At 43.3% G+C, this 27,812-nt stretch overlaps 1 protein-coding gene across 3 annotated transcripts; it reads right to left on the reverse strand.

The window, feature by feature from the left end:
• Positions 1 to 69: 69 nt before the first annotated feature.
• Positions 70 to 27,101, reverse strand: bcl9 (BCL9 transcription coactivator). Of its 3 annotated transcripts, none has more exons than XM_023415878.2 (10): positions 26,945 to 27,101; positions 24,798 to 24,967; positions 10,269 to 10,743; positions 7,618 to 7,931; positions 6,846 to 6,953; positions 6,513 to 6,699; positions 5,692 to 5,788; positions 3,400 to 5,581; positions 2,624 to 2,896; positions 70 to 2,471 (listed from the first exon to the last, which is right to left on the reverse strand). In XM_023415878.2, the coding sequence occupies exons 3-10, from the start codon at positions 10,553 to 10,555 to the stop codon at positions 1,432 to 1,434; spliced, it is 4,488 nt and encodes a 1,495-aa protein (XP_023271646.1). In that variant the 5' UTR covers positions 10,556 to 10,743; positions 24,798 to 24,967; positions 26,945 to 27,101; the 3' UTR covers positions 70 to 1,431. The 3 variants fall into 3 exon arrangements, with proteins under 3 accessions (XP_023271646.1, XP_023271648.1, XP_023271647.1); XM_023415880.2 differs by lacking the exon at positions 26,945 to 27,101 and adding an exon at positions 26,567 to 26,862; XM_023415879.2 differs by lacking the exon at positions 26,945 to 27,101 and adding an exon at positions 26,563 to 26,862.
• Between the last annotated feature and the right edge of the window lie 711 nt (positions 27,102 to 27,812).

Raw genomic sequence — 27,812 nt, forward strand, 5'->3', positions numbered from 1 at the left:
ACTGACTAGATGTGAATAGCCAAGAGCCACATGGACACATGCACACGCACACACTACATGGACAACATGTATATACCAAAACAATATCTTTTATTTGTAGTCCATCACCACAGCCCTGGTAGGCTATTCTGCACCAAAGCCAATGGAGAAACACATGACAAGCTTATACAATAGAGAAAAGAGAGGAAGTCAACTGGATGGTAAGCAGTACGTGTTTACATTTCAGTGTGTCTCACTCTGGACACCACACCTGCCCTACTAAATTTTACCAGATCTACCTAACTCTAGTTCTATAATACCTGGCATACCTGCTGTGGCATTCGGCCACTCCTGTCCCATTCTGCTGACCATTGGGGGTTTATTGCTGTGGGAATGATTATTACCCAGAGTCAACAAGAGAGTCGAAACAAAACAGGAACACAACAGGAACAAGAAGAACACACATAGCACATCTGGGTATTAGCAGTATTATTCACGCTGGCGAAAGTTGAGTCCTGAAAGTTTTGGAGCACGAAGTCAAATATCATCCACAACTTGAAATGGACTGAAGATTATCATTGTGCTGCAAAGCTGCCAGGATCCTCACACTTAATGTGTTGCTCTCAATGGTAAAAATAGAGAAAGAAGACGCTTTCTGCAGACGGTCCATGTTTGTGCTTTTTTAATAATACTATTATCTTAATGAGGTCATAGTTTGGTTTGTTATACACTGGAGTTACAAAGGAAATTAAAATAGACTAAAATTCGAATAGCCCACCAATGGTAAACAGTACAGTATTTTTAGGGGGCATTCCTCCCCCAATGAAAGTTGGGTAAGAGGAGTTGAGAGGTCACTGATAGAATGCCTATACATACAGACACATACATACATACCACACAAACATACAGTCTGTCAAGCACGCATACGCACTCTCACACGTATATACTGTACAGAAACAGTCAAAACAATGGAGCGAGAGACAAGATGGAGTTCCACTAAAGTCTTCACAAAGCACAAATTCTTCTTCTTCCTTTCTCTTGTTCCATACCACTTTCATGACAAATTTGTTTTTTTAAATTTGAAAAAAGTAGACATATACTGTAGCATCTCCACGCTGACTTTTAGTTAGGTTGATTCCTCTTTGACGATGAAGTCATCTTTATAGTCAGATAATCAAAAAACACAAGAACAGTTTTGCGAAATTGATGCACAACAATCCCATACATTCTGAAGTTCATGAGTCAAAATTAAATGTTCTTGTGGCAAAAGTACTCCAATCTGGGCTTGTCCGAGTCTCCATTGGAATAGTTCCCACAGGACATTACTGTTTCGTATTATACTTCCTTTCTTTGAGTCCATCAGAGTTTTCCGAACACTCTCTAAATGCCATGATCTTTACTCCAGCCTTGCATTTTGTCCAAGAACATTCTAGATACAAGGTTTCTGTTGGATTAGAACATTCCAGGGCCCGGACTGAATCCCATGTCCATGTCACGTGGCCTCATCTGACCCCCCATCATCATTGTCTGCTGTGGGGGGCCGCCCATGCCCTGCAGTGACATCATCATGTTAGGTGAGCCACCAGGGCCTGGGTGGGCCATTTGTCTCCCCTGCATCATCCCTCCCGGACCCCCAGGGGACATCATCCGATGCTGGGGGCCCATCATGCCTTGGCCCATGAATCCTGGTGGCCGCATCGAGCTGTGGCCAGGGTTGCCCATTGGCATGTCTTGTGGGCCCATTCCCCCGCCAGGCCCCCCTGGCATCCCCCCCATCCCCTGCATGGACATTCCCATCCTTGGTGGGCCATCACCCATCATGCCCTGCATGGGGAATCCAGAGGGGTGTGGTGGTTTCCCCCCAGGGTTGTCTCCTCCACCTCGGGGGAAGTAAGACAGAGTCTGGCTGGGCTTCTCTGATGGGATTATCCTGGACAGGTCAAACTCAGGAATACCGGACGCTCCCGGCCTCATCACCTCATGAAGGTCTGCATCACTGAATCCACCTTGCATGTTGTTGAACTCTGGCCCTCCAGGGGTATTTGGCTTGCACATACCCCCATCACCCCCTCCCCCATGAGGCATGTTCCCCATCCGTCCTCCCATAGGTCCACCTTCTCCCTGGAAGCCCATAGGATGGCCAGGGAAACCTTGAGGACCAGGACCGTTGTGTGGGGAGAAGGGGCCTTGCTGGGAAGGGGACTGGGTGAGGGGGTATCCCTGGCTTCGGTGAGGGTAACCCATGCGTCCCTGGGGCATCATTTGAGGGTTTGCCATACCAGGATCTTGTGGATTTGGTGGTATCATCATACCATGAGGCATCATGCCTGGGCCCATATTAGGGGCATTGGGAGAGGGCATCTGCGGAGGCATGCCATGGGAGAGGGGCTGGGATCCCATTGGATTCATACCCAGAGGGCTGAGGGCAGGCATGGGTCCTGCATTTCCAGGTCCCATCATACGTGGATTGCCTTGGTGGTTCATTGCCATACCTGTACGTGCAAGAGAAAAAGAATATTATGATACATTAAGCACAACTTCATGTAAAGCATATCAAAAGAAGATTAATATAAATATGATCCAAATTAAATGGAATTTAAACAAAAAGTTAAACAACAAACACAAAACACTTCAGATGTCTTACCATTATTATTCACTGAGGGCAGGTTAGGGGAGCGAGCCGGAGGTGAGTCGTCATCGGAGCTGGCAACGGTCTTTATGGCATCGTGGTAGAGTGGGGTAGAGCTGGGCATTGCAAACTTGGACATGCGTGACATCATGATGGAGAGAGGGTTCTGGGATAGTGTTGGCTCAGGGGGTATGGTGTATGGACTGCCAGACGGGACGTTGCCTGGGAGCGACATGGAGCCAGATGGAGCCCCTGATGAAGGAGGGGCTGAGGGAGGACCATTACCACCTTGAGGACGACATGACGAGAAAGATATGATGTGACAAGATGATAAAACTTTGCAGTGGAGACTTTTCATTGTCTAGCAGATTTTTTTTTCTCTGATGAGTGAAAGTGATACCTTTTGAAATATGTGTTATTTAACCCACTAGGTTATGGTCCAGTGGCCACAAGAGGGAGCCACTGGACCATAACCTACTCAACCCCACCCTTGATACAGATGTGTTAACACTCAAGTGATGCACATGATAGACAGCCTCCATATCTATTTTATTTTCAGCTTTGCAGACCTGTTCTGATTTCAAGGGATTAAAAGTCTGGTAGTTTCAGTCCGATATTTTACAATAACCAAGACGAATACCAAAATTTTCACCAATAACTATTTACAAAAGACAATAGTAACTGAATGAACTTTAATAGATATGCACTGCAAAATGGAGAATTAAATATTGAAAGAAAAAGCCGAGACACGTGCTGATGAACACAAAAAAGAGAAAAAAAGCTTGTTGTACCTTGCTCCATATTCCCCATCATGTTTGGTGAGGTGATACTGAGGGGAGGCTTGCCACCCTGAGGTGGTACTCCAGGACTCTGCATGGGTGGTTTTGGTGAGGAGGCCCATCCTGGGGAGGGGTTAGGAAGAGAGGGAGATCTCATATGAACAGGAGAGGCACCTGCTGATCCCATCATGGAGTGCGGGGACTTCATTGGTGCTGAAGCTGGAGGAGCTGGAGGGGCATTGGGGCCTGTGGGACCAGTGAGCATGCCAGCCAGCTGGGACGGTGTCTGAGGGGATTTAAGGTTTCCCGAGGGAGATCCCATCATGGGGGACTGCACTTGCCTCAGAGGTGGGGACTTAAGTGGGTTGACACTGGGAGAGTTCCCGCCTCCTGCTTGGACATTCAGATCTGCTGGCTTGCGGCCCCTCTGACCTTGTGAAGGGCCACCAGCAGAGGGGAGGTGGTTAATACGGCCATTACCTCCTGTTGGTGTAGATCTGTGCTCTGGACCAAAGGCTTGCTCTGCATGTGGACCCCTCATTCCTCCAGGACCCCCTGGGAAGGGCCGTCCAGGCCCCATAGGAAACTCTCCTGGCTGTGTCTGCTCAGGGAAGACAGGACCCTGCATGGGCCTGCCTTGTGGACCCATGTTCTCCATTGGAGGTCCTCCACCTGCTCTCATTCTCATCATCTCGTCTGGACTCATATTCATGGAAGGATCTCGTATTTTGGAAGGGTGCATATGAGGTCCTGGCCCAGGGCCAGGACCCATGCCAAACTCAGGCCCCATTTCCCTACCCCCCATTCCTTGGAGCCTAGATGATGGACTCATAGGACCGTCACCAGGCATTCTGGGAAACATGCCCATTCCGTTCCCAGGTTCCATTCCACCTCTTTGATGCCCCATCATCCTTTGCATGTCCATCATCATCCCAGGAGGGAGGCCCTTCTCTCCAGCCATTCCTTGGTGGAACATTGCCTCTTGGACTGACTGAGGATTTGGGAAACGCTCACCACGACCCCCAGGACCAGCAAACATTCCCCCAGGTCCTCCAGGGAAGCCGCGTGCATCTCCCATCCGGGGAGGCATGTCATCAGGCCAGCCCATTCCAGGTCTTGGGGGTCCCTCCATCTCAGGGTTCATCATTCCAGAGAACCCAGGCATCCTCTGCATATGTGGTGGCATACCTCTGGGGCCAGGGCCCATGCCCATGCGTTCCTGATAGTGCTCTGGTGGACCACCTGGTCCTCCCCACATCTCTCCTGGGCCCATCTGGTAGGGAGGCGGGGGCCCTCGCATCATGCCACGTGGACCATGTGGGTGCATCATCATATCTGGGGGAAGTGGCCGGTGTTGCATTTCTTGTTTCTTCCTCTTCTCCTCATAAAACTCCTGTTGTAACTTCAACCAAGCCACCTGTTCTGGGGTCATCTGATCTCCTTCTCCACAGCCCCCTGGACCCCCCATATGTGGACCCATTTCATCTTGTGGAAATGGAGGCATGTCCCTGGGACCATGGGGTGGGCCAAATGGTGGACCCTGTGGACGAGGGCCTCCTGGCCCACCTGGTGGCCCGAGGCTCTGCGACTGTGCCATCATAGCCTGTAGGGGGCCCTGCTCAGACCTCCGGGGTGCACCATCAGGTCCTCCATCGTGGGGTCCACCATGGGTCTGTGGGGGACCAGCTGGTGGGGCATCACGGTCGTCAGGGAAAAGCATGCGCTGGATATCTCGCAAGGTCTGCAGGGAGCGCTGCCGATGCTCCAACTGTTCTTGGGACAGACCCTCTGTGTTGGCCTCCATGTTCAACAGCTCCTGGGCCAGCTGCTGCTGTTGTTGCTGCTGCTGAGGTGTCAGACCTGCTCCACCAGAGCCTCCACCCTGCCCTCCTTCACCTGCTGTTGGAGGGTTGAGGCCTGCCTCAGGTTGGGTGACAGGGGCTTGGTCAACTGTAGCTGTAGTGTTACTGGGACTACTGCCAGGAAGATTTTTGGATTCCATGCCTGCAGCGGATGACCCTTCCTGTGGAAGAACAACCGATTGGCTCCCTTGGTTTGAAGGCTGGGATGGGGCTGGCTCTGCCATGCCAGGTAAGGACGGCTTGGATCCAGGCTGGTGGCTCTGATCTTGGGCATGGGATGGGGGCTGCTGGGGAGGCTTCGAGTCATTTCGGAGAGCGCTTGCTGCATTGTTCTTTAACAGAGAGAAACAGAGATAGGATTAAGTTGTGACACTCTCAGGTGATGATGGTGTATGTAAGCTTATGAGTGTTATCAAAAAAAAAAGCTTCTGTGTGTCTTTACCAGGAGGAGGTGAGCTTTGTCCTTGCTGTTGGAGATGTTTTTCATGTGGAAGGCAATGATATTTTCTGTATGGCCAGTTAGAACTGCATCAGCTGCCCTGAGGACAAGAAGGCAGACAGTCAGCTATCACTCATCAGACACAATAAGTACAAATGTGTGTGTGTGTGCGTCAGCGCGTGCGTGCGTGCATGTGTGTGTGTGTGTGTGTGTGTGTGTGTGTGTGTGTGTGTGTGTGTGTGTGTGTGTGTGTGTGTGTGTGTGCGCATACAGTGGGCCAGATGAATGAGTACTAGATGGGACCATGAAGGTAATCCCAAGGTCAACAGACTAGGCATACTATTGTGCGCATACACACACACCTTCCCTGAACATCCACAGCTTTGATCTCTGATTCCCAAAGGAGAGTGTTAATCTAAGCCAAGTATATGCTCCCACTGCGAAACAAACATGCTTGTGAACACAGACAAAATGGATTTAGGCTATAACTGGGAAAGTTGGGGCAAGGAAGAGAAGAGATGGGAAGCAAGTATCTTAGTGGCATACACACAAACATCTGCAACAAACATCAAAGACAACAACAACCACTGATGACAGGGGCACAGAGTTATACTTAAGGCAATTGACATTGTTAGTAATTCCGTTTAATTTTGAACTACAATTCCACAAAGGGTTTCTCTGTGGGTGTATGTTTTGCTTAGGTACAAAAAAAGGGTCTACACATTGAGATGATGATTTAATTAGCCCGTCTGAACACATTAGTATTTAAAACTTGTAGCAATAAACTTTAACTGTAAATACTAATGATTATGTAGCTTCCTTACTTGTTGGCCATCTCCGTGGTGAAGACATAAACAAGTTTTGAGCCTGGTTTCTGGCCACTAGCAGGTTCTGTCGTGGAGCCCTGGCCTCCCAGTGTATTGTGGGAGGGTGTGGAGGAGCGACTGAGTCCAGCATTGGAGGTAGAATGTGTGACTGAGTCCTGGGGCTTCACATCACTGGAGTTACAGTCTACAGGAAGACAACAGGAAAAACCATGGCTTTAGGACCAGCACAGGCTTATGGGCAATGTAGTTTTACTGAGGAGCCGTCATAAGTCAAGTTGATCAGTGGGGCGACTGCTATACATGCTTGGATGCACACGTTAACACACTTACTGAAGAATCCTTTGTCATCTTCGTCACTTTCTCCCCCAGAGCACCAGTCAGCTCCACTATACGGCTGCCTCCTCTCTGCCACACACATCCTCTTCACCCTGCTACTGTCTGTACAGACACACACACAGCCCTCAGTGAGCTTGGGTCTATCGGTTTGAGTGACAATGAGGAACTATAAAGTATATTTTGCAACAGGGCCAACTGTTGCCCTCTCTGGGCGGCTTGTGTTGTATACCAAAGAGAAAATAAATAACTATATGTACAGAACTTTTTTAAGAAGTGGTACACCACAAAGGGAATACGACCAACCAACCAACCATGTGCTGCAATCAGGAATTATCTGTGCTTTTTCCTCCATTAATCAGGGCAAGAACTGCCTCTACAGGAAGTTGTATGTGTGTAACTACTAGATGCACAGGAACGATTATGACATAAGCATTGCAGACATGACATTGTTTAAGCACTGTAGCTATTCTTTCTATATGGGGCAGTTCTATATAACCTTCAGTAACAAAGTATGAAAGCACAGGTACACTAAATACTCCTAAACACATCATGAAGAAACTCATGCACCTTGCCCAGTTCAACGATTTAAATCAATCTGAAAAGAATTTAAAAAAACAAAACATTTAACATAGACTCAGAGATTTAAATTCATACTGTCAAACTTCAAAACTAACTTGACAAAGACTATTTGACAATTTCTGACCCCACTTATCAGCTGGAATTAGACAGTCTGCTAATAATTAGTACTGGCTAGAGTGGTTCTTACCTTTTTCTTCACTGGTGGGTGTGCCGCTCTCTGGCTGTTCAAATGACTCCACTGAGGTGCTTCTCTCCCTTTTGACTTTAACCTTGGAGCTTGGACCAGAGGTCAAGCCCTGGCCATTCTTCAGCCCCATGCCCCCTGCCACATTCTGAGCCCCTTTAGTGCCCAGGGTCTTGGGATCACAGGGTGAGGGCTGTGATTGGCTGCCAGTGCTCCCTGGTTTCCCCTGATTGGGCATTTTAGAGTCCATCTGGGCGGCAGTGGAGGGGGACATGACGGGAGGTGATCGTACCATGGCCTCCGTCTTAGGTTTAGGGCTGACGGACAAAGGATGGAGAAAAAGTGGATACTTAATACATTTACACTGTGCATTCAGAGAAGAACAAAAAACATAGCATGTTTCAATAAACCGTGCTAAAAAACTCATTCAAATTGTTAATATAATTAATTTAAAAATGCCTCAGATGCAACATGACATTCTGCCACAGTTCTAAAATGTTATGTTTTGTATTCCTACATATATTTGTGACCTTGTTTCCACTTATGAAACACACACAACAAGGAGGAAATGGGGCATATCAAGCAAAAAGCCTGGGGCTTGAAGTTAGGTTACCCAGTAATCACGCTCTGGAATTGGGCACAATCCAGACAAGGGGGGTGGAAACATACTCAGGCAGCTGGCTATCCATGAAGTCTGATATCCCCCAGCTCCCCACTATAACATGTACCCTTGTTACCCCATGTGGTAGCCGGGAGAAGTGGAAGGGAGAGAACCAAAAGGAAAGTGTTATTGTTCTTTTTGGCCTCTTTTTTCTCTTTGCAGCGACTGAATGAAATATCATTATGACATCCAACAGTTGGCATACATGTCTATGAACATAATATCAGGTTACCAGTACTGAGAATTCAATGCACACAGTTAAACCTAAAGGAACAGACTGTAGAGACATGGGCCATAAACAAATCACTGCTGCTTACTAGTTATGAGAGCAGTTCAGTTCAGGCAAGCAGGACACATCCAACTGGCAGAGAACTCCCTTACCACACCCTAATCTCTTTCTCTGTCTCTCTGTCTCTCTCTCTCTCTCTCCCACACACACACATACAAGTAGCATGAAACAAATGCCAACATGTCCAAAAAGCACAGCCGCAACCTAGCACACTGTATGTGCGTACACACAGAAACACGGCTAGCAGAAAAAGAAGGCAAAGCCAGAATTTTGGCAGTCCAGACAGCCGTTTCCCGAGGCTCCAGAACCATGAGTCAGCAGGGAAAACTTCCAAGCACAGTGTACTCCCTGACCCTAGAACAGCTCTGGATCGCACATCAAGACCTTTCAGGTAAAATAATGGAGCAGAGAAACTGATCTTAGATCTGCATTACACCCGACCAGCACTTGCTTTCGAAAACACTCCGGTAAGGCCAAAGTAACATGCTCAGGTTTGTGTCCATCCACACATCGCCAGGACTCGGTTTCACTACTGATCACAAAGCACGTACACTTGGTGACAACTTTCCGTGGCCGCACGAGAACTACACAATTGACACCGTCACTTTAAAACAAGCAGGTCTCAACCTTGGCCCTTTGTATGTGGAGACTGAACGTTCTCCTCTAATTTACACGGGTTTCCTCCAGGTCGTTTGACCCCCAAACCCCCACCACCCAAAATTAATAACATGCATGTAAGGTAATATACAGCCTTCTGCTACTGACCAAACCACTGGCATTAGAAATGGTTGCTCACTGTATTTAAATAGCTGGGATGGGTAAAAATTTCCCCACAGGGATTAATAAAATATGACAAAAAAAAAATGCTGTATAAGGGCCGTGGTTGGAGTTCTGTAAACTTTCTCCTGATCAGCTTTTTCAAAATTCAAAACTCAGCACACTATGCACCTTGCAACTACTAAGATACAAGAGTTTTCACAACATACCAAACACTAGAATGAGGGATGGACTGATCACTCTGCAACCAATCGCATCAGTCACAAGACGGCTTAAATTGGCATCTGTACTTGGCTGAACTGCATAAGAACCTTTTTTTCCAGAAAATGGGCACATGCATTTGTTAAGTAGCCTCAGTGTTTCTGATTTCTGAGCGAGACCTGGGTATTTCACTTCATTTTGTTTTGAACAAAGGGTTGAGTGTTTGTATTTTCCCTCTCCCCAACTGTTAATAAACGGTGGCGGCTAATGTTTATTCATTTCTGATTTTGAGTGATCATTTTTTTAATTACTTGAAACAGGTTTATGTACGGGACAGAAGCTTGTGTTTCCCCAATAAAGTCTGTTTATATTTTATTGATGTGGAAAGATGCGAGTAAGTGGTTCAGTCATCAGCTGTTAGTAGTACATAAAAACAATGAAGGATAAAAACTTGATTTAGTGTCACTTACAGGTAATAACAATGCTGTGCAGAACAATAAGAACAATCTGTTCAACATAATGTGGGTGAAATTTTACTTCTGCTTGGTGTGCAGTTAAAAATGCTATGCTGCTGTTCATAGATATTCTGGATCAAATGTACAATTTCAATCAGCATTCAGATCAGTGTTTGGCTGATAGGCTGTTAAAACAGTCATACACGCACTAGCATATAATTACCATCACAGCACTGTATCACTGCATTAGACCCACATGTTTTCTCCTCACCTCTGCGTGTTGGTGGACGGGGAGTTCTTTAGCCTATTGGAGTGCATTGATGGGGCTCCTAGGACTACGGAACAGGGTGGAGTGATGAGCTGGTGAGGACTGCCTGTGTGTGTGAGCGGCGCTTTTGCGCGCACGTTCCTTGAGCCAGGAACAGGATTCCCGATGTTCGAGAGGTTTCCCCGACCGTCCTTGGCCTCCTCTCGCTCTTTCTTCCCTCGCTCCTTCTTGGTGAAATGTGTCGCTGCTGTACCTGCCGCCGCTGGCCTCTCCTCTTGGACCTCCAACATTCTCTCTATGTCCTTGTCTGTGTGTGTGTGTGTGTGTGTGTGTGTGTGTGTGTGTGTGTGTGTGTGTGTGTGTGTGTGTGTGAGTGCGAAAGTGTGTAAAAACAATAACAATAGTCCAGGAGTCTTTTCTTGTTCAGTGTATATTTACGAAACTCCCCCAAGGGGGCTTTCAACGGCCCTTGGGCACACTGTTGAGAGAAAAGAGAGGAAAAGGGACAGTTAACAAAACTGAAAAAGGGAGTCAAACTTAAAGCAACACCCCACCCTAAATGGTTTTAGTATCAATCTACCAGTGTAGGCCTGACAGGTGGCACAGTACATTAATAATAAAATAAAAAACTTGACACTTCAATAAAGCACAGCCATTATTTATGTTATTAGTAGCACCTGCTTTTCCTGCTATGACCAGTCAAAATATCTGCTTTGAAAAACACATATGATACACTTTCAAATGTTCACACAAACTCTCTTTCAGCATAATCTCCACCTGGACTGTTCATACGTGTGCTTAGTATGACAAGTGACCAGCAGCAACAGCCAACAGCAGAATGTAAACGGTGTATTGAGCCACATTTTGTGTTTTTAAGCATACTGACAATACAAAACCGACAGTTTACATCAGCCTCCTTTCAACCTTCCACTGAACTTCTGATGGAGCTAGAGCAATAAACTGGCCAATATTAGCTTATTGCACATTTGCCATATCAGTGTATATGCTCGCCAATAACTAAAAAGAAACTGCAGCAAAATATTTATGTATGAGGTCAACTAGAAACAGTGCCACCATTACATACTGGAACATTTTTCCTATGCAAAACGTCCCACTCAGTAAATATTTTGGTTTTTCTTTAAAAAAAATGGAATTCAATGATTCCTGTCAAGAATATTTGTTTATTTTATGTGTTTATGCAAAATAATGACTATTTAACCTCTCACATATCAAAGTTGGTATTGGCTTTGAAACTATAATGATTTTGGGTGGGGTATCATGTTAACTACACAAATACCAGGATTACTTTGTACGTGTGGCAAACATTGAAGTGTGGTGGTGGACAGGGATAGGTAGTATTGTGGTCCAAACCAACCAACCGCTGTGTGTTTCTGTTTGTGTGTTTTAGTGAGTAAGCACAAGAATTGCATGAGAATCCCGTTCGAGAGAGCGGCCCAGTCAGTCAGATTACATTGTCATCCTGAAAATATTTAGGAGCTCTTCCAAAAACACTCAACATTGTAACTGGCTCCAGAGTTCCCCTGGGGAGAGGGAGGTGGAGAGTTTGGGGGGTTACGGAGGGGGGGGGGTCACTTTCGTCTCTCACTGGTCTACAGGAGAAGTGATTTACAACTCTCGGGGCCACAGATCACTACTGCTCACGAGCAGAAGCTGGCTTCTATACAAGAATAGAGAGGGGCGAAAAACTTAGGAGCCTTTTGTATCCACATTACACTGATTAGACTTTAAAACCTTTAAATATAAAGAACACACTATGTGTCACAAGTGGAGGCTTTAGTGTGCTGATTATTGATCGCTGATCTAGTGATTTGGCTGAGCTGCTTGAAAGAAGTCCATTCTAAGGGAAATGACATGTTTCTATTTTGCGATACAGCATTCTCTGATATATAACTGTGGAAAGAAGAACTGAAACTCACAATTATACATGAGTAACTCTGCGGCCCTGATGTACAGCACACAGAAATGAACTTAAATTTCACTAAAGAGCTTTTGCTCAAACTGTAGATCTGACATTAAGAATATAACATTTACTACTACCCTTTCTATTGTTCCTAGAGTTTGGATTGTGGGAAGGAAGACAATGTATGAGGGAGGTCGAGATGAAAGAGTGTCAAAACCAGAGATGCAGTCTGATTCTGCTGTTGACTGTTGTTTGCTCATCAAAGTGAAGCACTGGCTTGTGTAAGTCACAGTGGGGAAAGACCTGCCAGAGAGCCGCTCGGAACCAAAACACCGTCAATGAGAACATGCAGGGGTTTAAGCTTTTGTCAAAGACACAGAAACACAAACGGACAGTGTGGACAAACTTGACAAAGCGCAAGCAGACATCATAATCATATATTACATTTACATCATATTCATGTGGGGGAAGCTTTTGCCCAAAGCGACTTACAATAAAAATGCACTCAAATCTCTGTTAGTGCAATATGAAGATGTCATCACAAACATAACTGTAAGCGCGTAGCTCTCTCCCAAACAAACTAAGAATCTCTGGTGCTACAGTTCACATACTTAGAGTTTTGTTGTTTTGAAGGCAGAAGTGTTTATAACTGTTTCCAATGGCCAAACTCAAAGGCAGGTGTCATAGAGAAGGGTGAGACCCCAATAAAATCCCAAATCCCAAATTTTTCCTCAAAGTCACATTTGCACATACAAAAATGATGGAAGTAGTTATAGCAGTGAAAAAAACGTTCTCGGCTCTGCGCACCCAACCAGTTCTTGTATGAAATGGGCAAGACTGTCAGTTTTGGAAAGTTACAAAAATTGTCAGATGCAGCCTCTTCTATTCAGAGACCAGCAAGCAGTTTGCTTGAAGCATAGAGACCCCTTTAGCATGGGGTTGCTAGGTGTATTTAAAATGTTAGTTTCCTGGCCAGCTGTGGACAGATGTGGATGGACAGAGACTCTTCTGTCCTGACTTAAATGAGAGAGATGATTGCTCCAATGTGAGGCGAGGACAGGAGAGCCTTGACCGAGGTGAACAACGTGGCGGACAACTGTCCAGAGACACCGATAGAATCCATGAAGAAATCTGTTCATTTTGCTGAACTTTCTCCGCTCCGAGTCAAAGAGCCAGCCTCCAACATCATTCAGCCACAACTAGCATGTATTCCCTCAAGGGTTGTTATCTAAACTTAAACCCCAATCATACACAAATGCATGTAATATGTGTATGTGCGTGCACACAGAAACTAACAGCATGCCCTGTCAATCACCTGTTCCCTCCAATCACATGCTAATGAGACACTAATTGGATACCTTGCTGACATGACTGTCAAGGAATGCACTGACACACATACACACATCTGGCACGTACGCTGCAGTCAGCCACACTCACACGCACATACACACAACAAAGCAATGTAGAGGTATTCACAGAGATTTCTCTTCCTGTATCTCGAGTAAAGACGTTGAACCGTCTATCACAGCACACGCGAGGAGCTGCAGTGCATGCAAGTTAATGGGAAAACAGTATAATGAGGCTCTGAAATTGAGCTTTTTGCCTCTGATATAAATATGAGGTTCCACATGAAAAGAGGCCAGAAAATAGTTCAATTCAATTAGATTTGGGTTTTTCCAATGCGGGTGGCACTAAAAGGGAGCATTTCATTTCATGCTTATGTAACAGTCATCGTACGCTGGCTGAGTGCAGGGTATAGAGTAGACCCTTCCCAGCTACGTCACCCAAATTCCTCTGAGGGGGAGATGGGAGGATTTATACCAGTGTAGTATCCACTGGTATACTCCACTGGCAAGGAGTGGGATCAACGAGAGGCACCTTAACCTTTCTGCAAACCTAGTCCACTTGATTAAATTTTCAACACAACACTGCTACAAAGACATTATTTAAAATAAAAAACATTAAAGGGGGGGGGGGCTCACGTGCGCACACACACACACACACAATCTCTCTTCCCTCATCTCAGCCCTGCTGTTGGCTGTAAAAGGGCCTGCTGATGTTTCAGTCTTATTTATGCAAATCCCATTTTGCAGTTCAGTCACAATGGAGTATTGCTCTCTCTTTCTCGCTCTCTAGCTCCCCTACCCGCTCTCCGTCTGCTCGGCCTCCATCTCAAGAATTTCTTTAGCCCATTATTTGTTTAGGGCAATATCAGAAGCATTATTTCCACCCCTCCTTGCTGTTTTCTGCAAGAATATACAAAAACTCAGCGCCATCAGCAAAGAACCGTGCAGTCTGAAGAAGCGGCAGCCAGCTCTCTCAAACAGAAAAGGCTTTCCATCACCTTACACAAGGGCACAATTTACCTGTACCCAATATTCATTCAAATCAAATCAACACGTATGAAATCTAAAGTCAGAACTTTGCAAAAGAGACGTAATGAAAGGATTTTAGAATCTGATAGGTCTGAAGTACGCTTCTAGTCTTAAATTATGCCTCAAATTCTGTTCTGAAAATGCAAAACTAAGGTCATTTTAGCACTGTTGCCTTACAAAGGCTAAGTCAAACCAATTTTTTTTTTTTTTTTTTTAAATTGCTTTGAAAGACTGGAATAATTACAAATCTTTAGGCAAGCCAAGTAACTTTTTTTTTGAAAAGAAGCCACAGGTGGTAATAATGGGATAAATGGCACAATGAAATTCCACACAAATCCTTCTGAGTGAACGCTTTAACACCGTCATTGTCTTGAGAGCAAGTGAGTGTAACAGGACCAAAAGCTGGAGAGAACATTCGACTCTTCCTGCGAGGTACTTCTGTGTCTTTACGTCTTGTGATATGAATTATAAATTTTACTTGTTGAAGGCCTGAGGACCAAAACATTGAAAATTAAGTGGGTACAAATGATCGACAGTGTGCAGGAGTTTTTGATCTAATGTAACTGAAGCTACCTTTTCTGAAAGAATAGTCATCAAGTCAGTAACATCAGTTATATAGTAACATCGAGCTGAAGTCAGAAAATATTAGTGACTGGTTGTAGACAATCAACACAAAGAAACCAACAGTGTATTGCATTGGAGACTGGTGCATTTTATTGTTTAGAAATTACCAAAAAAGCACTAATATATATGGAAACTAATGCACTACTTCTTCATTCTTAAGTTGCAAAGGCTAGCTTTAAATGTACATCTATTAAATCTAAACCATTACTGAAAACTTACAATAGGTCATTATCAATTAATCTGCCAATTATTTTTTCAATCAATTAAGCATGGTCTATAAAATGTCAGACAGTAGTGAAAGGTTTCTAACAGCCTGAGGTGATGTATTCATTTCATTTGTTTCATTTGAAATTTTCAAAACAGATGAATATTCACTTTATTGTCATATATAACTAAGAAGCACCAAATCCCCCCCAATCTGAGAAGCTCGAACCGGGGAACTGGTTCCCTTGGAAAAAATAACTATAATGGTTATTTGTTAAAAATAGCTGTCAACTGACTGATTAATTCATCAAATAATCTTTTCAGCTCTACATTTTAGTTATATAATTAACCACCAAAAGGCTAATGTGATCCAGTATGTATTCTGCAGTATTAAACCATGTACAATAGCACAGCACTTCCTTGAGCAGAACAGGTTCCCTTATACAACTAGTTCCTTCACATACCTGCCTCGCTGCTAGTGAAGCATAAGCTAACTGCAAACAGAGCAAGTATTAACTCTACTTAAAGCAGCAAGACTTCCACTGCCCTACAAGCAAATATATATATATGTATATTTCGGACATCCCACAGTACCGTAGCTGAGGAAACATCTGCATGCTCACCTGCCAAGGTGACTTCCTGAGAGCACTATCCCAACATGCCACACCCTGCAGATAGCACTCATGACTCGCTTGGCACACACAGAATGTGAGGAATGCCGAGTGTCACTAAAGATAGAGCTGTGACGCGGCGGACGTAACATTTGACATAATACATCTACTGTGGACAGGAATGATACTTACACAAGTATGACTGAGCTGCTGTTTCTACTGAAACCAAGCTGCACAGATATTTACAATGAACATTTAAACCTTTCCACATTCTCCAAACTCTTAACTACTCCCAAAGCACAATAGCTACATATCTCCATCTTCCTCTGCCCAGATTTTCTCTTCTGTTCACTGTAATCTGTGTTACGCTTTCCCTTTCACTCACACTGTTACCCCCAGTCTCAGCTGTCTCTCTGCTGGTGTGTCTGTCCATTTCTACAACAACCATCACCACTCCACCATCCTCTGTTCATCCTTTCCTCTGGTCGGCAGACGATGCCCTTCCATCCCTGGGGAGGCGACATGTGTGTAATGTCACATTTGGTCATATCATATCATGGTGACAGAAGCCTTGCCATGTCCATCACAATGATGGAAGAGGCAATGAAAACAGGAGGATGGGAAAGGGGTGTGATACAGATTTACCCGTAGGAGGAAGGGGGGTTATTACACAAGTTGATCTCTTCAGAGAGAGTATGGGTGGGTGTCTGTGTCTCAGACACACACAAACACACACAGCTGACTCACTACTGACACATCTGCTGGCGTAGCCTGGGCACAGTGCCATGTGTGGCGGCCAGCTCCAGCAGCAGGACTGGCACTCAGCACTCCAGCCTGCTCTGATCTCCGTCTCACACACTTCACCCCGCACTTCCATCTCTGTCCATCTGCCCCCTGTCTCTGCATCTCTGGTTAAGTGGGTGTGTCTTGTTTACACACACACACACACACACACACCTTTTCACTCACTAACAGACAAAGACTGGGTAACTGGTAACAATGTGCCATTATTACTCTGACACAACACGCGTGGGTGCAAATTAGGGGTGCTAGTATCAAATGCTACGATTATTGTGGCCAAAAATATTAGGGTATTTCATGACGTTTCACACTGTCCCAAAATACTGCTATTAGTGCCAAATACAGAACAATTATTTCACACTTTTTACCCTCATTTCATTAGATGTGAAACTGAACAGTAAACTGTTTATTGCAACGTCTGAATTAACACACAACTAAATACAGACAATGTGTTTTTTACACATCCATTCATGTTCCAAGTGTGTTGTTATTTCTTTTTGGTGTTAATAATTGAAATCATTTTAAAAACACAAGTTAAGATACACAAAATGCAATCGTGACAGACAATGGCACGATTACACTGGGCTCTTATGAGCCATTCACACTGCCCACACTTTTGCCACTAGAAGCACGCAACAAGTAGGTTATTGGTGTTGTGCTCCTCCGCGAGTAGGGGTAATGCAAGCAATGAGGACAAACACCTACTTAATGTGTGCCATCTAAGATTTTATTCTTTCTCATCAGGCACACAAAATCATGCTCTCTTTCACGTAACATTACAACTTAGGCTGCGCTTCAGTAGGCCGACTAGCTAATGTTAGCATAGCAAGCCATCCCACAGTAGCTACTGCTGGAAAAGGATTCTGCTTCACCATCCTACTGTGAAGCAGCAGGTTTCTCTGGTAGAAAGAACACAAAGGTCAACTCAGAACAGACTACAGACCAGACCACAAACCCATGCTGGGCCAGGTCCAACTTAGACCCAAAAACCTACCCAGACCAGGGAGAATAAGTATGTGAATGACTATGTCTGATACACGAATGGATCCTGGCAAATTTGCCATCAGCTCTGATTATGGGGTGTGTGTCACACTGCAGACCAAAATGTGTTTTTGATGTGAGAGAAAGCTGACGCACTGGGGCAAATTATATATTGCTACTGTTTTGGATTACGGCTGCTTGTTAATTGGTGGCACATCATGCTGCACGACCAATTAACTGTTGGTGGTCTCTATTTGGGTCTGTTCAGATGAACCGTATTTCAAATCCGCTCCTAATTATCCTCAGGTCTGGGTTTAAATTGTTTCAGATCACTTTTGGATTGGATCTTTTTAATATTAATTTATGTACATGGGTTAAGGTTGGTTTTCTACAGGAGCAATATGTGGAACCCATGAACAGACAACATCTGGAACGGTGCTTCTTAGCAGCTACTCAAAATAAAACTGCTAAAACGTGGAAGTGCTGTGTTGTGTTAATTGCGCCTGCTGTAATTAACGGTAGTTAAAGTAATATTACCAGTATATAATAAAACACATTCCTAGTGTTAATGCATACAAGCAGAGCAAATATGGAAAGCTCTACCGTACAGTAGGTCTCTCTCATTTGTGGATCAAATGACAAACCAAACAGAAACACCATTTGCTTAAGAGAAACTCTGCTGCCCTCTCTGCAGACCCCTTCTTTCCTCCCTTCCCTTGACCGTGCTCTCTGGTCCGTGACTCCCTCCTTCCATCCAGACGGTCGCTCCCACACTCGGGCCACATTCCTCCCTTGCTCATGCTGGGAGGACGTCTCCCTGTGGCCAAAAGCATTGTGGGAAATCCCAACGGCCAGGCCCTTCAGAGGCCATGCAGACCACTGAGGAGAAGTGTAAAGGAGACTTGCGTTTCTGGCTTGCTGGTCAAAGGGCTCTTTATGCAAGCCACTTGCCAATATACTACTCACTTGCTGCAAGTAAAAAACTTGTCATTAATGTCTTCATACTGAACCTCAGAACAAACAACAAAGAAAGACTATATATCCACATTTCAAGCAGCAGTCGACACAACCCACGTTGTGCAAAACCTCAATTTAGAGCAGTTAGAGCATAAAGCAGGAAAGGAATGAAATGTTAACATGTGCTTCCCAAAAGATTCTTTTAGTACATTAAAAAAAATCACTAAGCAACAAACAACTGGCTTCTCAACCTGTCAAACCATGTGACACAGCTCAGGCATCTCTACTGACCTGGCATAACAACAGACAAAAATATATTTAACTCAGAGCAGAACACTCAGAGTATACAATACATGTGCCGACTCCTCTCTGCTATCAAACAACAAAATTAGCACTCTGGAGAGAATACGAGCCAGATTGTGTCCCTGAATTACCCCAGTTTGCACTGGTGTGTCATTTCCATGGAATTTTAAACACACTGGCTAAGACCTGCCCAATTAAATATACAGGGAGAGAGCAATATACCCACACATACCATTGCACATAGAAATACCCACATGCGGCAGTACTTAGCTGTTCTAATAATGTTAAAGATGCACTGAAAATTGCGCTACTTCATGGCATCTAATGTTCCCATGAGTGAGGGCTCTTTGCATTTCTCAGAGCCTCCTTTAGGTCCCTCTGATTCTGTGAATGCTTTACACAAGATGTTCTGACCCTTACCCCCAGGGTAACATGTTGAAAGCATACAGCGTATTGCCCATGTAACCCATGTAAAATGTATTCTGCCAATTAATCCTGGTGTTAGAGCCACAATGAACTTCCTTCCATACTCTTAACACCTTATCTGTTCAGGAAGGAGGAGATGATAATGTTGTTACACACCCTATCGTCACGTCTCTGTATAGTTGTATAGCTCTGGTAGCTGCTCTCAAATGACTCTTGAATTTACATTTATTACACTGTATATTTGAGGTATATAGTTGTTTTTTCATTATGTTCAAGGTGGGTTAAACTGATCAATTGAGGCACCACCAAAAACATTCACCTCCCTTTGTTTATTAGCACAGGCAGTGGCTCAAATTACCATATAGTTAGAGAAAAAAAACAGGTTGAGGTAAGTTGAGTTCAAATCCAAGGTGTTGCACCATTTTGGATGTCACAATTCTAAAAAAAAAAATAATGTGAATCTTGATAAGACTACAGTGGTTTGTAAACAAAAACTATAGTAGTACAGCACACCAACAGGCTTGTGCATCCAGCTAGACACCACCAGAACAAAATGCTGCAGAAGCAGAAAGGAAGGAACCTGTTGATTTGCCTCTCCAACAGAGAGACTCCAGACACATGGTAGCATGCTCTGTTGTGACACAGTTTTTGCTACACATCTCCACTTTTCATGCATCCATCTACATAAAATACAGAATACCACTAAATACATCAAATGCAACCCAACAGAAAACACTACAATTCCTCAAAACACAATAGAATTGCTCAGAAATCCCAATTCATGTGAAGTTAGCATCCTAGGAAACAACATATTTTATTAGGTCCCTGATGAGTCCCACCCTTTGTGGTGTCCTGATATGACGACACATACCATGCAATTTGTAACATGTTCACGTGGAATTGTTCAGACCAAAGTTAGGAGCAGCTGAGTGTGAAAAAAAAGTTACACATCAGCCTCCTATAGTTTTGTAGTTTTATTGCTTGTTACTATACTATACTATAGCAAGTTACTATTGCTTGTATCTAAATTTAACCCAATATTTACCAAACAATATTAAATTCAGCTAATGCTTGTATCTGGTTTCACTCGTTAGCAAACCACGACAAATGTGAAAATAAAATTTGCTTATTTTGGCTCTTTCTATGGTGTGACAACAAGACTAGCAATGGAAGTGACTGTATTGGAATTAAGAATTCACATGGAATCACAGGAGGTTATTCTGCTTTTCCCATTTTTAATGACATCAGCCTATTAATGCATTTACGCAAAGATATGGCCCCAAAAGTTCAAACTGAACTTCTCTTGAACTGCTCACCATATCTGAATAAATCACTCCTACATTCATATTTCAAAATTCCATCGATCACTAGTTAATAGAATAAAAGTTTGTATTTAACAGATAGTGAACAAACTAATAAGGGTCCAACTAATGATTATTTTCTTTACTGATCAATCAGCCGTTTATTTTATCAATCATTGAATCATTTAGTCAATAGATTGTCAGAAAACTGTTAAAATGATTATTACAATTTCCTGAAGGTGTCTTCAAATGTTTCATTACAGCAAGACTGCAAAACAAAAAGATATTTTATCATCACAGAAGACAAAGAAAAGCAGCACATCTTCAATGAGAAGCTTTTGTTTTCCCTCTCTTAACTACGCTTGATGCATACCCTCGTCTACATCCTGCTGCTTCTGTAATGATGCAGATTTCCCCCCATGAGATGAATAAAGTTCATTTTATACTGAGAAGGCTATGGTATTTTTGTTTAAAAATGACTTCAACAATTAACACTTTATCAACATTGACTAATTGATTAGTAGACTATGAATCATTTCAGCTCCACAAACAATATTCAGCTCTGTAAAGCTTTTTCAATTTTCTCACAAACTAATGTGAAAGATGACAGAAGATGTTCTACAAAGCACTGACACATACACACCATCACTAATCAGAAGCTCAACCGAAGAACATAAAGGATTTAACATACCAGAAGCTTCCTCTCATTTACACTGACATTTGAGTCAAAGAACACTTGATAATGACGATTTGACACAGTTGGGTGATGCTTATCACTGGCTCATAAAATTAGCAGAGTGATTTCAAATTAAAAACAAGCTCTTTGAATTGTGTCACATGCACCAAGTTATATGGTAAATTGACAAAGTGGAAAATATCAGGAATCTCGTTTTCTTCCTGTTGGATAAATCACATGGACAAAAATAAATCAATAAAAATAAAAATAAATTTTCAATTCCAGGAGGTGTAAAGGCCACAATGCGGTGGACAGATTTGGATTATTCTTGAGTGCCATCACCATTCAGTGCTTTTGCACCTGTGAAAACCATTAAAAGGTGTTACTCTTTTTGAACCTTTGCTAGTTAGCATTATGTCGTGGTGCTGTGTTAAACTAGGCTAAATAATAACAACTAGCTGGAGAGCATCGCATCCTAGCTGGCGGCTTTTAGCAAAAATAGTTGAGGTGACTGCAGGTCACAGCGGCCCTCAGGTTCCACCTGAGAGCAGCTCTGTTTGCGAGGACCCCTCCCCTCGGAGCAGGAGGAGCAGCCCGTCTGTGCCATAACTGTCAATCACAGCCAAGAAACATGAAAGCAGATTGATAGGTACATTCTGACTCAGCCAGACACATCCCTGAGGATCCTGTGTGGGCAACAATCCCACCACAGATCAACACATATGAGACCAAGACCTCCTACACTAAAAAGATATGAAATGCAGCTATTAGAAAAACATATTCATATTTACAGCAGTAACTGTCTGGAAAGGCACACTAGCCTGTGGAGATTTACTACTCAGAGCTGGTCCTTAGATTTGTTTTTAAATGATGTCCTATCTTTATTTTGTCTTTAATAGGTTTCTAAGTGATGACTGGTCCGTAACGGTCAGCGCAGAAATTGATCAAACGAATAATAAACTAAATACAACCGATGCACTTGTTCTTATACTTGCTGAAAAGGCTCTGTGGTATGAATGACTTTAAAATGAGTAATAGATAATAGTAACAGTGATAGTTGACTTCAGTTATCTGAGCTATTTAAAGCACTTAACAGTAGTTTTGTTTTTTAATAACTGGTGTTGTTCTCCTAAAACAAAAGAGCCTTATTCATTGAACGCTGCTGAAAATATTTGCATTATACCACCACACTATTATCCATTCATCTTAATCTTGTACTTTACTGTATTATTGTCTCCCATTTTATTTGTAATTGGCCCTAACTTACTTCTCCCATGTAAAATCACTTCCTAGCATGGCCAATATTTAATGTGGATCAGTCACTAAAGGCACCAATACAGATCTGATGTATCAGATCATATCACTTCTTATTTCTAATGACGGGAAAGGCATGACAGATGCCCATTATGACTGCTGGAGGGGAAAATAGACAAATATTTGCAGAAATCAATGAATCAATAGCCACACTTCTACACTTTTATTTCTTGGAACTTAGGAATCTTTCTTGTTTTTCAACAAAAAGAGTTAAATATTCTCTATGAAGACAATTTGTGAAGTGTCATTTTTTTGTATTACACAAATGTATTTTCATGTTCTGTGGGGAATGTTAAAATAGGATTACATAGTTCTGTACATAATTGTACATCATGATTTCATGTACAGTAATTCAGGAATGTTAAAGTGTTTCAATTCAGCAGCTGAAAGCCCCAGTACTGGTATATCAAGCAATTGGATAATGGCTGTATTGCACTACAGACATAATTCACCATCACTTACATTTCCAAACAAGTCTCGTAATCTTACAGACCTACGATGGTAGATCAAGTTAAAAAAACAAACAAAAAAACACAAATAAACATGTTAAAAACAAAGTAGTATTTTTCCTGCTCCCTGGGGAACACTAAATAATTATTGTACTTTGGGGGCTTGACTATTGTGGGAGTCATTCAGGGGACGAACTAATTTCCTTAATTGTGAATGGATGTCTTAATCCCTATACCTGGTAAATGGGAAATTAGTTAGTTTGGGACCAAACCATCACAAAAATATCATGAGTCTACAGTGAAAAAATAAACATTTAAAGCAACAGAAAAAAAATGATCTACTGTATGAATGGGGAGGGGAGCCCCCTGCCACCCACTACACAGACGATGAGACAAACCGCCCCTCCAACACATCCCTCCATGTCATACACAACACAAGCCTTGAGAGTTTTAATTAGAAAACCCATGAAGCAAACAAATGCACAGAAACATGAGAGGCCAATACACAGAGGAGAAAATAAATCCTTTGCCGCTTTACATCAATATCCATTTCCCTGCATCCTTCACCTCACTGTGGTTTTTGGTTAACACACTTCGGATTAGATAGCAGATAAATAAACAGTGTGCACAGCGTTCTCAGGAAGAGCGCCCTGACCGTGTTGTGTCCTCAGCATGTGCAGATCAGAGCATAAGACCAAACATTGCACTGATAGTCCAGAGCAGCGCAGCTCTGAGGTCCTTTCCCTAAAGCCGATTCCCTGAGCATCAAGAGCAGTTGTACAGGGTAACCGCTCTACAATTCAAGGCCTCTCTCATCAAAATGCAGCTATCAATGTAGGCACTTCTACAGATAAATGTCAAAGAGATAGTGACCATTGTTATAGGAAGAGCCTACGCTTGGCTTGACCCTGTTGCATCATAACAGTGTTAAATTATCAAGTTATTGCAGTGTGTCTTTGAGTGCAACAGTTTACTGCTATGCTTTATCTTGTAACAAAAGTTGAAAATGCATGAAATGCTAGTGAGGAAAATCTGGAGATTATAGGTGTCCCATTCTTTTTCATTCGGCTTTTTTTATTACTAAGTATGGAGAAAACAAATACTTTACTGCCACACAACGTCTGTTTCCTAATCACTCCTTTGTTCACTCATTCACCACTCCCAAGGAAGTAGAAACTCAGTAAGTTCACTCTAAAGTGAGCTGTGAAAATCAAGATTTCAGAAACTTAATAATCATCACCATTTTCCATCATCTATAGCAGGTATAGTGTCACGTGACTGAAAATTGTGGGAATTGTAAGGGCAATAATGAGGTGCATAAATTTCACACAGAGACAATGAAAAAACATGCACATTATAGTAAGTATGGAGTGATTTCAGACAAAGCCCATAGGTTCCTGCCATATCTTATAGTATTTGCTTTTTAGCATTTCAACAGTTATATTTACAGAGAAGAAAAGCAATGAAAGAAATGAGGATGACCAAACTGTATTTACATGCGGTGTGTCTTGGATGTATGCATAAAACAAACTGGGTGATAAAGTGTGAAACAAAAAAAAAAAGAAAGAGCCAGAGTTGAGCTGGGTTACCTCAGAAGCCCCCCTGCCCTTTCAGCAGGGCCTCATATGGAGAACCAGGCCTCAGGTCCCCTGGGCACTGATGTCTGCTCTCCACTCGACTCCTCCCAGTCAGCCACGGAGGCTGTGCAGCAACCTGGCCCACTCACGACACCCTACCTACAGCCACAAGTCATTCACACCTGGATAGGAGAGAAAGAGAACTTTGCTCAATGGGTGAAACAAACAAGCAAAAGGCAAGAAAAAGCACTCAGTTGCTCATGTTGACAAGACCAACATGTAGCAAACACATAACCAGTGTAAAGCTTAGGTCATTAGGGGCTACAGTAACAGTGTACACTCGCCTTTTTAACCCAGACACTCATTTATACTTCAGTTATCGACCAATGTGCACATAAGGGACTACAAGACAGCGTATGATACTCTGTCAAGAGCTTCCTTGTTTCTTTGCATCCATAGAGGACTCCCTCCTTCCTCTAATTATCGACTGTGGGAGCTAAAAAGTGACTTTTTTAGATGTCAACAATGCAAAGGAAATAAGGTACAAGAAGTGAGCATAGAAAAGACAAATATGAAACTGCCTCAAGACTATGCAACAGATGCACGTTCATGGCAGACAGCAGTGTTGCCTAGCAATTGAAGAGACCAGAGTCCTGTAACAGGAAGGTCTGCAGTTCAATCTCAGCAACTGGCATGTATGCCTTCGAAACTGTCCTTGGACAAGACAGTGAACCCCTACCTGCTAACTCACAAGTCGCTCTCAATAACAGCATCAGCTAAAGGACTAAAAGGAAAACTGCAACCAAGCACAAAAGCTGCTGAGATTTTCCCTTTACAATTGAGACGACATAACATCCAGCCAATGTAATGCTGGGCACATATTTATTGTAAATTTCAGGAGTCCATGCAAAATGTTTAATTAAGTCAAATAAATGACTTGCTAAATAAAGTCATGCAAGGCAACAAGATAAGACCCTATTCATTAGGAAAGTAAAGTCATAAAATTCCAAAGTATCAGATGTCTTTTACTAAACGTTTTTACACTACAGTACCTGTGGATTTTTTTTCCACACACAAGTCAAGTTATACAAGACTGCTGAAACTAAAAGACTGAACACATTCTTTGCCATGTTTAGCTCTCTGGTCTTGCCAAGGTAACACAGCACAATGCCACACAAGTTTCTCACAAACGGGCCTACTCGAGGAAGTCGTCCTAAAATAGACATCTACAGAGCTAAAACTCTGCAAATAAAGGTAAAGCACTCCACAACTACACAGACTAGACTTCCCCCAGAAATCTCAGCGCCTCACTGGACAACTCTTGGCGGACAAAGTAATTCCATGGCGCTTGAAACTCCAGGAACTTTTTTTTCTTTTTCCTAAAAGAAGTTGTTCCTGTTTCGCCAGAGAACTGGGGGGGAAGGGAGGACTTCAGCACTTGCATTCATGGAGCCTCGGCCAGCGCAAACAAAGTCTTCCCCGAAGAGGGAGGCACTGGACGGCGGCTGAGAGCGAGAACAACGACGTCGGTCACAAGCACACAAAAACCACATAGAAAATGAGCTTCATTTTAAGGCTTTGTCTGTTGATAAAACAATTCAGGCCCTCCTTAGGCAAACGTTCATTTTCAAGTTCTGCTAGCTCCGTTAACAATGTAACAATTAAATCGCTCGGCAGATGATAGGGCTGGCCGACACAATCAGCAGCCGAGGCCTATAATCTCGCTACGCGTTTATAAATCATATCAAGCACATTTTTAATAAAGGAAATACAATACCAACGGTGTGGTACTCCCGAAGAATGCAAAACATGCATGCTGCATTGTATCCTTTTTTCGTTTTCACGAAGCACGGGCGGTCCTCCAGTATAATGGGGTAAAAACCAATATTTCTCCGCGGGTTTTACACCATGCCGAAAACATCGTGAATAATCCGCTTTTGTTACGCTGGAAAAATCGGCATTTACGGTTGAAAGGGTGCTCACTGTCTGCCAGGCCAGACACGACGTGGGTTTGCTAGCCAGCCTTCGGGGACAGAGGCAGAGAAGAACGGATACCGGAGTGAGATGTCCCCGGGAGGAGGACCCGCGTGTGCCCGTTGCCAGGAGGCGAGCTGTGGTACCGACACTTTCCACCTGGATTTGAAAAAAAGAGCACTCACCTGGAATGTTAGCTTAATTCCCGTTTTCCTCGAACGACGGTTGTATACCGCACACCTAACAAATCACAACATTATCACGGTAACATTATAAAATAGAAATGTGTCTCCCCCCTTTCGCCCGAGCTTTCCAGTGGTCCTACTCCATTACATCCCAGTTAAGATTTCCTGTCGTCTCTTCCCCCCCCTCGGTTTCAGCGCAATGGTTTAGCCCGAATTCTAAGTAGCAATTCTAGGTCAGGTCTGTGTGCCAGTGAGAACGTTACTGTCGGACAACCGACCCGAGAGACATCACTGTCCTCCTCCGTGTGACACGGTAAACACTGCATATTATATAAAAACACATTTCAACTGTGGTTTAAAATTCACATATTTTAATTTTGGTGACATTGAACTTCCCCACGTGAAAGAACGTGGGAGTAGTTAAGCATCAAACTTGTGCAAGTTCTTACAGGATATACGTCGGCATCAGCCAGGGATGGACCACGGAACCGGCCTACCAGGCACAGGCCCAGGGGCCCCGTGACCTCTCAGACCCCTAGGCCACAGCATCTGTATGAATTGAGAGTTAATATTTCTTGTTTAAAAGTCACAGAGCTTACTAAAGCACAAAATTGCCTAAAATGAATTCTAAATTATCTCCAAGAGAAGTAAAACGATCACAAAGAGACAATGAAAACCCCAGAAAGAGAAAACAACTGCAAACAAGCACAAAACGACTCCAAAGAGCCACAACAAGCATGAGGGATGCAAAAAAATACACATGCAAATCGACCACAAATGGACTCAAATATATCTACAGAGACAAAGCCACGACAAAAGGATTTTAAAAAGGCCATATGACACTCAAAACGACCTCAAAGAGACACAA

Source organism: Seriola lalandi, unplaced genomic scaffold (genome assembly GCF_002814215.2).
Source record: "Seriola lalandi dorsalis isolate HSWRI2012SDOR001 ecotype SW California unplaced genomic scaffold, Sedor1 jcf7180002054559, whole genome shotgun sequence".
NCBI lineage: Eukaryota > Metazoa > Chordata > Actinopteri > Carangiformes > Carangidae > Seriola > Seriola lalandi.